Source organism: Bufo bufo, chromosome 4 (genome assembly GCF_905171765.1).
Source record: "Bufo bufo chromosome 4, aBufBuf1.1, whole genome shotgun sequence".
Classification (NCBI taxonomy): domain Eukaryota; kingdom Metazoa; phylum Chordata; class Amphibia; order Anura; family Bufonidae; genus Bufo; species Bufo bufo.
Window position 1 is genome coordinate 542,216,611 of NC_053392.1, and position 17,459 is coordinate 542,234,069.

At 45.5% G+C, this 17,459-nt stretch overlaps 1 protein-coding gene across 2 annotated transcripts in view; it reads left to right on the top strand.

Moving 5' to 3' along the window:
* The window catches only part of MACROD2 (mono-ADP ribosylhydrolase 2), a 2,731,696-nt gene that overhangs the window by 928,547 nt on the left and 1,785,690 nt on the right, over nt 1–17,459 (top strand). For both annotated transcript variants that reach the window (XM_040429978.1, XM_040429979.1), the window contains exon 5: nt 16,178–16,294. In XM_040429978.1, the coding sequence (XP_040285912.1) occupies nt 16,178–16,294 (117 nt within the window). The remainder of the gene's footprint in view (nt 1–16,177; nt 16,295–17,459) is intronic.

The window sequence follows — 17,459 nt, forward strand, 5'->3', positions numbered from 1 at the left end:
CAATCACAGATTTCATGTCTGCCCGTCAGATTCCTCTGGGTGGCTTGCCTGTGCTGATCAGTGGCATGCATCCTCAAACATGTGCGATGGTTGCCTCATTTATTCGCATATCATGTTTGTAGATTGACAATGTCTTTCTCCCTCTGCCTGGGTATTGGAGTCCTCAGGGGACGGAACTGTGATGCTTTCTGAGTGGGATTATAAAATAAAAGCGTCTCATTCCTTACCGGTGGTTACATATCTCTGCTTTATACTATCATCTGTCTACAGTATTTATGTCTCTAGTTATGAAGAAATGTGTGTTGTTATTGTATTATGTTTACTCATAACCTGCTATGCTCTGCCTGCGAGGGGTTACAATCATCTCAGACATTGGGGGCATATCGATGGAATATGCTCTCAATGTCTGATAGGTGTGGGTCCCTTTGGGCCCGCCAAGTGAAAGAGGACACACCATGCATGCATTCATTCCTATGGGAGCGATGAAAATAGCCAGGCAAGTACGACCACTGCTCCATTCACTTCCATGGGGCTGACGGAAATATCCTGGGACCAGCACCTATCAGACATTGGGGGCATATCCTAGTGATATGCCCCAATGGCTGAGGTGAGACAACCCCTTTAAGTTTACTATACCTCAAACATCATTCATTAAAGTGGTTGCCTCACGAAAAATATTACACATTTTTTAAAGCTACACTTGGATCTGAATACTTTTGTAATTTTGTAAGTGCATGTCTTTAAAAATTTAGTATAGCCACTGAGTTATTCAATAAAATGTATCTGTATAGCGCCACCTGCTGTTTGTTCTTTCCCTTATCTCTGTCCACCTCAGTAACATTGCTGAGGTGGTTGCACATGCTCTGTTCCATCCTTCAACTGCCACCAGCTGTATCTACTTTTAAAAACTGTGGCCGTTACAGGGAGTGAAGGACATGCACCCTGAAAATGGCCATGCCTATAGAGTAGTGTTGGGTCTATAGGCAACCACTGGGGACGGGTGTCTGTTAAAGGGAAAATGTAGTGATGAATACTAAGTTATGACATTCATAAAATGTTTATATGTTAATTGTTCACTGTGGGAATGAAAGGAGGACATCTAGAGAGAGGGAAGGCTGAAAATGATGATAGAGGCAAGTAATGCCCCATAGTTTTCCACCTCCTTTTGTTAGGGCAAATCTATACATACATAATTTGTGGCCTACTTGATGGGCAGGGTCTATGATGCCAGATCATCTGTGCCAACAGGCTCCTTAGTAGTAATACCAGCGATGCATTTTATTACCTAGTGTTTCTAAATATCTCAGAATCCAATCATCCTCCATTCAAATTATATTAAAGTATCAACAAGGCTATGGTCTTGTACTGTACTGTCTAATAAAAGGACAGTATTAGTACCCTTAAAGACATAGGATGTACCCCCCCTATGAACACAAAATACAGGTTAAGAACCTAGGAGCTGGAGGACCTCTGCATTCTCCTATGTTTATTTCAAAAGTGAAAAATAAGCCCATGTTCTCCACATGAGTTTCAGCAGCTGGAGGAACAACAATGAAAAGAGGCACCATGATGTTCTGTTTAGTAATTACTTGGAAGAAGAATAGAGAGTCGACAAAGGACTGGGGTCTAAGAAATGGTGTACAAGGATTGTTTTTTCATGGGCAATGCAAGTCTATACTAAAACAGGCAGACTAGGAGAGGTGACAGGTCCTGTTTAAGCGCTCCTCATAGCTGTATGTCTAGACCCTGTGTGATGGCACCTGGTTGCATGTATGCCTCCTATAGCTGTTTTTAGAGGATTCTAGAATAACACATTTCACAAACAAAATGTTATTATGTAATCCTGTAAAAATTAGGAAGTGGGTAGACATGACTGGAGACATTCGGAGATGTGTTGAATCTCTCCAAAATGACACAAGTAGCTTAACATGTCCCTGTCGATACAAATCAACAAAATGAGAAAGGCAAGAAGTAATGGAACCCACCCCTGAGATGATGGGCCTACCTGGGGGGCAGGGGTGTAGCTAAAGGCTCATGGGCCCCAGGTCAAGAGTTCAGCTTGGGCCCCCCTTACCTCAGTGCTTTGTGGCCAGGGGCAGGGAAGTGCATAGCCTTTGTGCTGCCTGAGGCAAATATTGCAACTTGACCTACATGCACTTTCTATAATACCGGTGTCTTCTTATGTGGCACAAGGGTCTTTGGACCCCCTCAAGCTTCTGGGCCTGGTAGCGACTACTACCTCTGCACCCCCTATAGCTACACCCCTACTGGGGGATGGGTCATAGATTTATGTAATTTTGTTAAAAAATATAAATAAAATAAAGGGGTCCTGTAAGAAGAGACTCTGAGAAAGTCCCTCTCCTTTTTATCCAGGATGGGAATGCTCTCAGCCCACCTGACGAGAGCGTTATATTTCTCCAGGATGGAAGGGGATTACAGAGGACATTACGGATGACATATTGAGGGCAAAAAACGGACACACAGACCTAACACTGATCCTTCACGTAGATCTTCACAGAGAAAAAAAAAATGTACAGATTTTCCACGGATGTCAAACGTCTATGGAAATGTGAACAAAGCCTCGGTGTTTGATCAGTGTTTTCCATCAGTGGCTGTGAGCAAAAGCTAGGAGTGGAGCCTACACAGAGGTCCGGTATTATGGAAAGATGTGTTTTGGACCCACACTTGGTTTTTGCTGTGTGAAAGCGGCCTTAGGTGTCAGGAACCAGATGCAATTGCTTCTTTTGACCTCCCTATAATGTGCAGCGTATCCATATATGCTTTAGGACTTTTGCACACAAACATATTTTTGTTCAGTGTGCTCTCCGTATATAGTTGGCTTTCCTATGTGGCCATGCACACATCAGCATTTTTTAAGGATCCAACAAATTACAGAACATGTCCTGTTCTGGTCTGTTTGTGGACAAGAATAGGCATTTATATTCATGGGAGTGATAAAAATGTGGAATGCACACGGTAGATAACTGTATTTGGCAGATCTGTGGATTACGGACCAAAATACGGATACAGTCACTTGCAGGAGGCCTTATACAAATGCATGTGTAAGCAAATATACCCATATCTATGCCATGTGGTTCCTGACATGGAAACTAAATGACACTAGAAAATTTTAGGTTTGAAGCAAAGAAAGGCAATTTATTTTGGCCCCCCAGAGAACCCCTTCAAGCTATTTGTCCCCACTGAGTTGTCTCCTTAAGTGTCCTTCACAGTCTTCCGTCTTCGCGGCTTCTAAATCGCTTTTGCTGAAATAGAGAATGAAATAGTGGAGCTGAAATTGAGATGAGCTGAATACCTTGGGAGCAATTGTTGTAATCTGTGCATTGTTGTCCACTTGAGCGGAGCAAGGTTTAAAGATCACAGCAAAATGTCAGCATTCAGCTGTGAGAACAGAGGTCTGGTATCTCAGGTTAGCAGCCGGCCGATGCCCAGTGCTGTGTCTGCCCTATTAAACACACAGCCGCTGGTATTGGGTTTGTCGCTGCCCGAAATCTAGGCTGAACTTAAGGCAAGTGACACTTTGAAGCAAAATCATATTCCTTCAAGGGGTTGTCTAATTAAGGCCTCATGCACACTTCAATGGGGCCGCAAAATATATGGACAGCACTCTGTGTGCTGTCGGCATACGCATGTCCGTTCCTTGGCCCTGCAAAAAAAAATAGAACATGTCCTATACTTGTCCGTATCACGGACAAAGATAGGACTACTCTCTTGAGGGCTGTACGATCCATTCTGCAGCATCCCACTAGTGTACGTGGGCACTGCAAAAGCTTATTATATCATATGTTGTATCATGCTGTATTTCATTCTTATGTGGAATCCCTGTTACCAGGCTGTTAAGTGCATTTCACACATTCCACCACTAGATGGGGTAGCACCACAGTATATATAGCACAGTTCAGGCCTAGTTAGTTAAGTTGGAGTTAGTGTGTGGAGCAAGAATGAGATGGAGTGAGGAGCAAGGGGGAAGGAGAGGTCCCCTCTCCTCTCAGCTCTCTCTTGGGCTCCAAGGCCCAGAGGAGCCAATTTATATCTCCGTGTCAAGCCAGGAACAGAGGTGAAGTCTGTATTCTACCGTCTACTCTTCCAGAGTGTCAAGTGGATTTTACTAAGTTTATTGTGGAAAAACAAAGGAAGGACAATAGCCATTATTCTGGGCTCTAGACGCCTTTGTATCAAGGTGAAGGATTTATTAGCTTCCGGCAGCCTCACCGTTACTTCAAGGACAGATAGGACATCTGTTACATGAAGCAAGGCAAAGAGCTGAATATCAGTGAGTACATAACTTCATACTATAGCCTGAGACTTAACTACATGTACAGCCTGTTACTGGGATTTACCACATTCAACAGTTTTATAACTGGATGTAAACTGCTGTCAAGATCCTGGTTACAGTAAAGTTCTCAGTTGGATTTAACCCTGCCTCATTCTTTTATCTCCATATCACCACTACCCTCATTATTTTGCACCATCAAGGTGCTGGCGTCACGACATTACATAAGTCAGGGGCCCAGCCGCACATGCACTCAGAAACACAATCACCATCAAGGGCACCTTGATCACCACCTGGTCGGTGTCCCCTGTAATAGAGTGTGCCCCGGAGAATCCAGTGCTGTTCTCCCCATCACTGCACTGCTGGCCCAGGGAGGCATCTGCTAACCGTGAGAATCCGATGAACTGTTGAACCCGCCGGCCCACCGCGAACCTCACGTGTTCTTCCCTGCGGACCGGCATGTTGCAATTTCACAAAATGCAGAAATGCACATGGCCGGTATATGTGTTTTGCGGTTGTGTGCATGAGGCCTAAATCAAATGGCATTCATCATGTACACAGAGTTAATTCAAAGGACTTACTAATGTATTGTGATTGTCCATATTGCCTCTTTTGCTGGCTGGATTAATTTTTCCATCACATTATACACTACCTCTTTCCATGGTTACGACCACCTTGTAATCCAGTATTGATGGTCGTGCTTGCACACTACAGGAAAAAGCGCTGGCCTTGCTGGTGGCCAGGACCATGGAAGTGCGCTTGGGCATGCATGTGAAGCAGTTAACGTCCCAGCATCCTCGTATCTGCGCTGCAGCGGTGGTCATAACCCCTGGAAACGTGCAGTGTATAATGTGATGGGAAAATGAATCCAGCCAGCAAAGGAATCAATTAAGGGGGGTTAATTGTGTGTATCATAGTCCCCTGTAAGAGATCAGGGGCTGCCAGACAGCAGGGGACAGACCCCCCTCGGCCCCCCCTCCCTCCCTCTATTGTATTATTTTCATTGGTTGCACAGTGTGCGGCCTCCCTCCCTCCCTCTATGGTATTATTTTCATTGGTGGCACAGTGTGCGGCCCCCCCTACCTCCCTCTATTGTATTATTTTCATTGGTTGCACAGTGTGCGGCCTCCCTCCCTCCCTCCCTCTATGGTATTATTTTCAGTGGTGGCACAGTGTGCGGCCCCCCCTACCTCCCTCTATTGTATTATTTTCATTGGTGGCACAGTGTGCGGCCTCCCTCCCCCCCCCATCATTGGTGGCAGCGGAGAGTTCCGATCGGAGTCCCAGTTTCATCGCTGGGGCTCCGATCGGTAACCATGGCAACCAGGACGCTACTGCAGTCCTGGTTGCCATGGTTACTTAGCAATATTAGAAGCATCATACTTACCTGCTGCGCTGTCTGTGACCGGCCGGGAGCTTCTCCTACTGGTAAGTGATAGGTCTGTGCGGCGCATTGCTTAATGATCTGTCACTTACCAGTAGGAGGAGCTCCCGGCCGGTCACAGACAGTGCAGCAGGTAAGTATGATGCTTCTAATATTGCTAAGTAACCATGGCAACCAGGACTGCAGTAGCGTCCTGGTTGCCATGGTTACCGATCGGAGCCCCAGCGATGAAACTGGGACTCCGATCAGAACTCTCCGCTGCCACCAATGATCAGGGGGGGAGGCAGCACACTGTGCCACCAATGAAAATAATACAATAGAGGGAGGTAGGGGGGGCCGGGGGGGGTGCATACTGTGCCTCCAATGAAAATAATACAAAAGAGGGAGGGGGGGCCGCACACTGTGCCACCAATGAAAATAATGCCGCACACTGTGCCACCAATGAAGATCATACAATAGAGGGAGGGAAGGGGGCCGCACACTGTGCCACCAATGAAAATAATACAATAGAGGGAGGGGGGCCGCACTGGCCACCAATGAAATTAAAACTGGGGAGGGAGGGGGGGTCTGCCCCCTGCTGCCTGGCAGCCCCTGATCTCTTATAGGGGGCTATGATATGCACAATTAACCCCCCTCAGGAACAGCACCTGAGAGGTTAATTGTGCAGATCACAGCCCCCTGTAAGAGAACGGGTGCTGCCAGGCAGCAGGGGGCAGTCATGTACACAGTTCGTAGTATATTCTAACTAGAAGCGTCCCAATCACTATGGGAACGCCTCTGTGTTAGAATATACTGTCGGATATGAGTTTTCACGAAGCTCTGAAAAATCTTTTATGCAGACGGATCTTCGGATCCGTTTGTATGAAAGTAACCTACGGCCATGGATCACGGACGCGGATGCCAATCTTGTGTGCATCTGTGTTCTTTCACGGACCCATTGACTTGAATGGGTCCGTGAACCGTTGTCCGTCAAAAAAATAGGACAGGTCATATTTTTTGGACGGACAGGAAACACGGTTCACGGCCGCTGATGAACAACGGTGCATTTTCCGAGTTTTCAACAGACCCATTGAAAGTCAATGGGTCCGCAGAAAATCAGGGAAAACGGAACAACGGCAGCTTGCAGCGTTTTCGTGTCCGCCTGGCCGTGCGGAGCCAAACGGGTCCGTCCAGACTTACAATGCAAGTCAATGGGGACGGATCCGTTTGACGTTGACACAATATGGTGCAATTTCAAACGGATCCGTCCCCCATTGACTTTCAATGTAAAGTCAGGAGTCCCTATTAATATACCATCAGATCGGAGTTTTCTCCAATCCGATGGTATATTTTAACTTGAAGCGTCCCCATCACCATGGGAACGCCTCTATGTTAGAATATACCATCGGATTTGAGTTACATCGTGAAACTCAGATCCGACAGTATATTCTAAACACAGAAGCGTTCCCATGGGGATGGGGACGCTTCAAGTTAGAATATACTGAGAACTGTGTGGCCAGTGCGGGCCCCCCCTCCCTCCCCAGTATTAATTGTAACCAGTGTGGCCCCCCTCCCTCTATATTCATCGGTGGCCAGTGCGGATTCCCAGTATTAAATATGACCAGTGCGGCCTCCCCCTCCCTCCCTCCCCAGTATTAAATATGACCAGTGCGGCCTCCCCCTCCCTCTATATTCATTGGTGGCCCGGCCAGTGCGGATTCCAAGTATTGTGACCAGTGTGGCCTCCCCTCTCCCCCCCCCCCCCTTTAATTAAAATCACCCCCCCCCATCATTGTTGGCAGCGGAGAGTACCGATCGGAGTCCCAGTTTAAATCGCTGGGGCTCCGATCGGTTACCATGGCAGCCAAGACGCTATTGCAGTCTTGGCTGCCATGGTTACTTAGCAACAAATAGAAGCATTATACTTACCTGAAGAGCTGCGATGTATGTGTCTGGCCGGGAGCTCCTCCTACTGGTAAGTGAAAGGTCTGTGCTATAGGCAATGCGCCGCACAGACCTTTCACTTACCAGTAGGAGGAGCTCCCGGCCGGACACAGACATCGCAGCTCTTCAGGTAAGTATAATGCTTCTATTTGTTGCTAAGTAACCATGGCAGCCAAGACTGCAATAGCGTCTTGGCTGCCATGGTAACCGATCGGAGCCCCAGCGATTTAAACTGGGACTTCGATCGGTACTCTCCGCTGCCACCAATGATGGGGGGGGGGGGTGATTTTAATTAGGGGGGGGGAGAGGGGAGGCCGCACTGGTCACAATACTTGGAATCCGCACTGGCCGGGCCACCAATGAATATAGAGGGAGGGGGAGGCCGCACTGGTCATATTTAATACTGGGGAGGGAGGGAGGGAGGGGGAGGCCGCACTGGTCGTATTTAATACTGGGGAGGGAGGGAGGGGGAGGCCGCACTGGTCATATTTAATACTGGGGAGGGAGGGAGGGGGAGGCCGCACTGGTCATATTTAATACTGGGGAGGGAGGGAGGGGGAGGCCGCACTGGTCATATTTAATACTGGGAATCCGCACTGGCCACCGATGAATATAGAGGGAGGGGGGCCGCACTGGTTACAATTAATACTGGGGAGGGAGGGGGGGGCCGCACTGGCCACCAATAAGTTAAATACAGGAGGGGGGGAGGGTCTGCCCCCTGCTGCCTGGCAGCATCTGGCAGGCAGCAGGGGGTAGTCATGTACACAGTTCTCAGTATATTCTAACTTGAAGCGTCCCCATCACCATGGGAACGCTTCTGTGTTTAGAATATACGGTCGGATCTGAGTTTTCCGAAGTGAAAAATCAGATCTGAAATAAACAGTTATGCAAACGGATCCGTTCTGAACGGATGCAAGCTTTTGCATTATAGGAGCGGATCCGTCTGTGCAGACACCAGACGGATCCGCTCCTAACGCAAGTGTGAAAGTAGCCTTACTCTCCATTCAGAATGCATGGGGATATGCCTGATCAGTTCTTTTCCGGTATAGAGCCCCTGTGACGGAACTCAGTGCCGGAAAAAACGCTAGTGTGAAAGTACCCTTAGTCATACAATCCTTTACATGTATTTAAGATTTGTTTCCTATAATTTGTGGGGAAATGCCTGGAAAAAAAAACACCCAAGAGCACGCTGCAATTTATAAAAAAAAATGACCAAAAAATCCCAGGAAACTATCTAAAAGCACACTACAAAAATGCAGTGTGTGGGTGTTTTATAATTTCCTAGTGACCCAGGAGCTTTACACTATGGTGGTCACGAGTTCCCTTCAAAGATATCCCCTTTGGCAGAATCCTACTTGGGTATTTCTGGATGAGCAGAGGACGTTACATTTAAAGGGACACTGACAGGCCAAATCAGCATATATAGTTACATATATGACATTACAGGTCTTATACAGTCTTTTAAAAGCATTTAAGTATCCCCCCTGTCCACCTTATAAAGAGCGAAATATAAAGTTTTATAACCTGCTTGTCCGGTCACCAATCTGCCCAAGGGGCAGCGTTTCATGTGAAAATGCGCCCAGCCAGCCTTCCCAACTGCCGTTCTGAAGCCCCGCCCAGCTCATCAATATTCACTTCGCTGGGCGGCGGCTAGAACTCTCCCCAGTCCCGATCCTGCGCATGGGCAATTCAATTGTCCGGGCATTGTTCATGCCCAATCTTCTGCGCCTGCGCCCCGCCGTGGTTAGATCGCGCCTGCGTACACACACAGCCTGCCTGCGTCTTCGAGACAGCTGCAGCCTCAGCCTCAGCCATGCACTGTTCAGAGCAGCGCTTCAGAGCGCTGCTCACTCACATCGTCAAAGGGGTTATAGACAATTGAATTGCCCATGCGCAGGATCGGGACTGGGGAGAGTTCTAGCCGCCGCCCAGCGAAGTGAATATTGATGAGCTGGGCGGGGTTTCACAACGGCAGTTGGGAAGGCTGGCTGGGCGCATTTTCACATGAAACGCCGCCCCTTGGGCAGATTGGTGACCGGACAAGCAGGTTATAAAACTTTATATTTCGCTCTTTATAAGGTGGACAGGGGGGATACTTATATGCTTTTAAAAGACTGTATAAGACCTGTAATGTCATATATCTAACTATATATGCTGATTTGGCCTGTCAGTGTCCCTTTAAGGACCGATATCCACGGAGATGTAGTAAATAATTTGTCAGAGTACCCCTGTCATAAACGAGTATATATAAAAACGCTGAAATGCAATTCTACTAAGTCAATGCTAAAAGACTATTATGCAGCTTCCGATATTAGAGTTTAAAGGAGTTATCCTATGAACAATGTAAAAAATCTGACATCGTACAGTACCTGACAGTCTCTTTATAACAAAACTAGAACCAGCCCTGCACCTGACTCACATGGATACAGAGGTGACGGTTTTATTGGTACCATTTTGATCGCTTAGTGTTGCACTTTTTGGGATGTAAGGTGACAAAAATGGCTTTTTTTTTTAACAGTTTTACATTTTTTTTATTTTACAATGTTTATTGCGCCAATTGCTCTGCCTGTTTTTTTTTAAGCTGGCAGCTCAGGGGGCGTTCACTTTCTGCAGCAGCTGGTGGTGAAGGATGTAACTGAGCATGTATGTCAACCTCAGTGAGCTGGACAGAGAATTTAGAAAAAAAGGGCAAACAGCAGGTGGCGCTATACAGATAGATATTAGTGAATATCTCAGTGGTTGCATTACATTTTTTATCACATGTAATCACAAAAATATTCTGATTCAGGTGCTGGTTTGAAGTGTAAAATATTGGTTGGGGGAAAATCCCTTTAAGGCTCCATTCAGACGTCCGTAGAATGGGTCCTCATCCGTTCCGCAATTATGCGGAACGGGTGCGGACCCATTCATTCACTATGGGACCGAAAGAGATGCGGACAGTGCGGCCCCGAAAATAGAGCATGTCCTATTCTTGTCTGCAATTGCGGACAAGAACAGGCATTTCTATGGGGGTGCCGGCCGGGTGTATTGCGGATCCGCAATGCACTACTGACGTCTGAATGGAGCCTAAGGGTACATGCGCACGTTCAGGATTCATGTGCGGAGCATCCACACTGAAATCCACAGGTGTTCGCAGGCAAATCTGTGCGGTCAATCCGCATCAATTGGTGTGGATTTGCGTGCGGTTTCAGTGCGGATTTTCCGCATGCAGATTTTACTAAGTGAATGAAGAAAATCCGGTCAGGAAAAATAAAATAAATTGACCGCAGGTCAAAATCCACGCGGAAAAAATCTGCATCGTGTGCACTGAGAATTTCAAATTCTCATAGAATAAAATGTACATGACCTACAGTGCGGATTTTCCGCTTGCAAATCCGCGGGAATTATTATAATTTTTTTTACATATACACCAAATGTAGTGTAAAGGGGTTATGCCATGATTGATGTAAAAATAAAAATCAGACATAATCCAGCCCTGTACCTCACATGGATCCCGAGATCTCCACGTTTACTTCTCCAATTACTTTGATAGATTCTCTTTAGAACGCCAGCTTTCTGCAACAGCTTTCTCCCTATCACAGCTTAGGGGTGTGTCCTCCTCTCCTTGTAACGGTAAATACAGCTAGTGATAAGTACAAGAGAAAGATAGCCGAGCTCAATTCACGGAAGCACGGATGCTGCCAGGAACGGGCAGAAGTCCATGAGGAAAGAAAAAATGTGATAACCAGCTTCAAAAATAAAAAGTATAAACAGCCTTTAATATTCTGTCAGTATAAAATCCAAGAAGCCACCAGGTCTACGCGTTTCAGGTCTTGCACGGACCCTTACTCATGACATAATGGTAACAAATTCCACAGGTGTTTATACGGCTAGTGGTGGTTGAAGGATGGAACTGAGCATGTGCGTCCACCTCAGTAGGTTGGACTTCACTATACAGATTAAACACCAGGGGGAGCCATTATAATGACGTAAAGAGAATACATCACAGCTGGAGCATTTTTGGAACAGAAAGTAAATTGCGAAAGTAATTATATAAAAATACACACATATAGAAATGAACACAGTCTTATTTTGGCAGATTTTAGTCTTGGGAAGTACATGGTGGCGAATAGAGATGAGCAAAGTTTACAAAACTTCGATTCGGTTGCTTTGCTAAATTTCACAAAGAAATTTGCTTTGTGATGAATTACTTCGTCACAAAGCGCATTTCTTTGTAACTAGCGGGCGCAGTGACGGGAAATGGCGATTGCGCTCCCTTCAGTCATTGAACCCCTCTGATGCCGTGTTGATTGCGGCATCTGAGATAAAAAATTAGGGCTTTAAGGGGTTAGTTGTTTAAAAACCAATATAATTTGACTCACCCTATTTATTTGAGAAGAGGCCGCACGGTTATCTTGATTGAAGATCCCGCGCAGAATCTTGGGTGGTGCGTGGTGACGTCATCACGCTGGCCGGTGTCATGACGTGATACGTCACCATGCACAAGATTTTGCGTGGGAGCTTCAATCAAGATGCCCGCTGCTGCCTCTTCGTGCTCATATGAGTTGAGTATAATTCTTTTTTTCCCCGACATTTAAGGGACAATTAATTCGTTACCACAAGGAAATATGGCTTGGCAACAAATCGAATTTTCCCTGAAATTCGGATGGAAGTCCACTTTGGATGCTTACATTCGATTAAGTAGTGAACAATCGATCACTTTATTCGAAGACAGCAGTGCAAAGAACAATAAAGGGAACAAATGGCAGCAGATTTTGGATACTTTTCGGTTCCCAATGATGTTTTGCATTGTTTCGGCGAATAGATGAATTATCTGTGACCATCTGTGACCCCATCAGACCCCGTACAATAGCGGTGATCCCAGACATTTGTTGGCACGAGGGAATGAGTGAATTCTCAGTAATATTTAGTTTAGCACAAGTGTCTATATCCCACTCGGAGAATTTCATGGGCAGAGATCACAGGCTGTCTGCTTCCAATGTGTACACTGACGAGGCATTCTGATCTGGTGTGACATTCCTGTTAGGGCCAGTGCTGAGTGATATCATATCACAGGACAATGCTCAGAAGATGCCATCGGATATAGACTTCTGCCTGAGGAAAAAATGTGTCAACTCTCCAAGGCCTGAATGGATAAAAATAGGATACCACGAGTAATATTCAGCAAGTCGTCCCGGCTCTGCATGGATGAGCACATGCTATTCTCGTCACTTACCGTCATCCCCTCATAATTGGCAATACATCAAAAAAGTTTAGTATAATTGTAATTGCTCACTTATCATGTTAATGGCCTAAACTACATGTCTTTATTGTAATCCTATGTGCTCTGTTCTGAGCAAGCGGGGCTTTGTCCTGGCACGAGGATTAAAATAACTTTGAACTAAATCTGAGATAATTTCTAACAAACTGTTGCAATTAATATCATGGTATTAGTTTGGGATCAATGAAAGGATCTACTCTCTCGCTTTCAATTATTTTATTTTTAGCAATTTACCCCAAACTCTTAATAAAGTAATACACGTTCCAGATTAGCGAAGGCCCTTCATGTTCCGGGGCATTTTAATTTAGATTTCTTCAAAGGCTGTTTATGTCTGTCCTGTTTAGGATGAAGGACATTTTGTATCTGCAGTAATGTATATGAAGGCATACAGTATACCTTAGATTCTGTAGGCAAAAATGTTTTTTTTTTTTTTCAATATTGATGGTGTTTCCTGGCCCATGTGTATGGGTCTTAAAGGAGTTGTGCAGTGCAAAGATACTGATGAGCGATTCCCAGGATAAGTCATCAATATCAGACTGGTGGGGGTCCATCTCCAAAATAGCAGTGTTCGTTTGAGCACTGTTTCCGTTTCAGAACCATCTGTGTGCCGTCTCCTTTGCAGCGTCAGTACAATATAATTACAACTGCTCGTCCTATTCACATCAGGCGGTTATAGTTACACCGCACCACCCCTACAAGCAAGACCGCGGACAGGTAATTTTGAAGAGGAAGCAACGTCGCTTCCTCTTCAAACAGCTGATCAGCGCGAGTGCCAGGTGTCGGACCCCCGCAGATCTGATATTGATGACCTATGCCCAGGATAGGCACACAATATCTTTGCACTGTGCAACCCCTATAAGTTTGTCATTTTATTCTGAATACAGTAGCATACTTGCCATCAGTCCTGCTGGTAATGAGCTTCAATCCTAACGCCCCCAGACACATCAGTGAATGGTTGGCTGAACCTGCTGAAATTTTTGGGTATGGCTGACAGTGTAATGTGCATGGGGTGCTCCTGACTCTCCCCTGACAGGTGATGTCCAAGAAGAGAAGGATCAGGCAAAGTAAATATTTTCTCCCTCTGTCAGAAGTGTCTAGTGGAGGCTTTCTCCTTTCTCCCCCTTGATCATAGTATGTGTTTGGGGGCATTGAGGTGGTGGTGGGGGGTCTCTGTCGGCTAAACAATCATTTGGCCAACAGCTGTTGAATGTGTAGGCACAGGTTTAGTCTGTCAGTTTTAGTCTTATCCACTTGGTTACTGCAGCTAAAATGATCAAGTATCGGGACAATTATTGGGGAAGAGTGTTCGCATGTACGCTTGTTCCCGGTAATGCCGCATGTAAATGTGTAACGGGCGCTTCCCTCAGGGCCCTCCTATAACGCGTCCCAGGTGTAAGAAATGCTGATTGGTGTAGTGTGGCCTAAATGTCTCTTTATATGTCACTGTGCTCCTACCTGGATACTGCTTAAACCCAAGCTTTGGCTCCAAAGCAATGAAAAGTGGGAATAATTGAGGGATTGGAAACAACTCTAGTCCAGACCTTGAGATGAAGTTCAACAGCAGCTTTACTTTGAATAAACATTTCCTCCAACAGTTTTCAGGCTTTGTCTTGGTTCCAGCAGGCTTTAGCTTGAACTGGCAGGCAAACTCGACTCTGCTTTATCTCTTTCTCTCTGCTTTGCTGACAAGCTTTAAATAGTATCTTTGCTTTCTTCTTGATGCTGCACTTTCTCTCTGTAGTCTGACTCTAGGTTATGCCAGGAACTTTCCTCCTGGCTCCTGAGGCTTCAAGCTTTGGCCTCCATGGCCAGCAGAGCTTTAGGTGCTCTGGCTGGCGTGGGCATGTCCAGCGGAGACATGCCCCTGCACACCCTTATCCTGTCTAGGGAAGACTAGAGTAACTAGAACTGGTCCCCACCCTTCCTGCAGGAAGTAGGGCTAGCCCACTTCCCTACAGAGGGGGGTTAGAATGGAATGGAAAGCTCCATTCTACCTACATACAGCTCTGCCACCTGCTGGTGAACCAGGCACAATACATGTGAACAGTTACATAACAAGATTAGGAATGCACATTGTGGAGGACCTGGGCAAAAATTCATAAGATGACATTTTGTTAGCCCAATAAAGACAGTAGCAGGGTGCAGGAGTGGTAACACCATTCTGGAGTGTTACAAATGTAATGCCAGATGATTGGATCTTTTGTGTGGCACATGTAATAGTTTTCCATCAGCACATTGTCTTGTGTAAACATGACTTTGTTACAATCTAACAATGCCAGGCAATTATCGAGAACATTTGGTTTGTGCCTGATAATTGCCTGTGCATTGGCCCATGTAAAAGGGCCTTAACGGGGTTGTCTTATAAGCTCCCCTTCACTCCTTTACCATGTATGAGAGGAGCATTTCCTTTTTCCGATGCTCCCGTTGCCTTGCATTGCATTGCACAGCGCAAGATATGTTTATTGTGAGCTGGTGACGTACCAGGCTTTACATCAGTATGCTAGGCCAAGACTTCTGCCTAGCAGGGACCCCCGTGACATCATTGGTACAAATGGTGCGGTATAGTGCTGTTCTGGGCGGTTTTAGAGGCGGATATTAGTGAACCTGGACAACCCCTTTAAGGTTTTATCTCTGTCCAAAATTCCAGGAACGCCGACATTTTTTCCCATTGACATGCATTAATGCCGGATCCGGACCCGAGTGTTCCGGCAAAATGGATCCGGCATTGCGGTCTGCGCATGCTTAGACAGCAAAAAATGTGAAGAAAATAAATGCCGGATCCTTTTTTCCGGATGACACCGGAGAGACAGATCCAGCATTTAAATGCATTTGGCATACGGATTCTGATCTTTCTGACAAATGCCATCAGTTTGTATATGTTTTCTGTCGACGGAACTGCCTGCCGGAATCCTCTGCCACAAGTGTGAAAGTACCCTAAGTTAGTCATTTTATTCTGAGTAGCATATTTGCTGTCAGTCCTACAATCCGGACAATTCTGAACGTCATAAATGGACCCTTGGTTCCAAAGGGTTGTCTTGTGCTAGACGCTGGGTTGATTTTAAGCATCCCCCATATAAGCCACCTATTGCCATGATTGGAAGCTTGTATCTGATTTGAGCATGTTTTGGTCACTCCCTGGTCTATTACTTTTCACCTTTGTCATGTCCTCCTTCTTAACGTGGAGAAATACATTCCCAGTAAGGTATCATGCTGACATTCAATGTGATATGCCGTATTGGCAACTTCTGCAAAATGGATGGATTTTTTAAACAAATTTCACCCTTTTGAATTATAATAATTAAATGTCCTTGTCTTTTAGTGGACGGCTGTATACACAGAGCCTCGGGGACTTTTCTGAATGCCGAATGTCGCACACTTGGAGGTTGTCCCACTGGTCAAGCAAGAATCACTTGTGGGTATGATCTGCCAGCAAAATGTAAGTCACCTGAATTTCTTTATAAGCTATGAACTTTTATGACTGTATTGCCGAATATAATGGGATTTTTTTTTTTTTTACAAGGCATGTTACAACTAGTTTAGTTTTTTCGCAGCTCAGTTAATGCTACAAATTGAAAAGGCAGCAAGCGGCAATGCGGGCACGAACTGGGACACTCCAGTTAGGGGCTCTGCTAAAGGATTTACATCTTTATCCCTACCGTTTGCTATCGTATCGTACAAAGGTCACAAATGGATCAGCTAGAAAGTATTCTCTCTGGTTTGCCAGCTGCAATATAAAGTGTGCTAGGATATATATCGATGATAATATAATAGTAACTTTTATGTTGGCATTCAGTAAAATACTTAAGATGCACTTAGCCTTAACATTTGGCATGAATCTTGTAGCAAGTACTGTATGTAGTCTATTGGAACATCATCTTAAAGGGAGTCTGTCACCGGGAAATTCACTAATACGGTGCCTGTCGGGCTAGCTCAGCTGAATGTAATGATACCTTTTATTTGCGGTTCTTGGCAAAGGGAGGCGCTGGCAGCGGTATGGGGGAGGAGCAATGGTTTACACAATGGCTTGGGTCCGCCCTTGATGCGCCCAACTGTTCATTTACATATGAATTAGAAGTACTTTTTCTCCAGAATGAAGCAACAGATCGCCAAGTGAGAAGTAGTATTGCATTCAACTGAAGAAGGCCTACACGGCTCTCTGCCTGGATTATCAGTGAATTCCATGGTGGCAGATTCCCTTTAGAATAAAAAATGAAAATAAAAATGAATGTGATTGGTTTGGGAAGTTTTAGTTGTGCCAAGAAGTATTCAATTCCAAAATGGTGAGGGAATGTGAAATATAAAATGAATTCAAAGTTCATAGGTGTGACCAGAAACATATTGATAATATACTGTATTGCCAAATAATATTGTGGAGGATATAAGCATGGGCACAACTACCAGGTGCAGTTAGCAGTGAAATGCATGTAAGGTGGTGTCGAAAATGTAATGTATCCCCATGCTAAAAGTCACTATGGATTCCCATGGTTACCCTTGCTGTGTGCATTATGACTGTGCTGGGACATTACTCCATCTTAAGGGCTCATTCCGAAAACCGTTTGAATGAGTCCGCATCCGTTCCACAATTTTGCGGAATGGGTGCG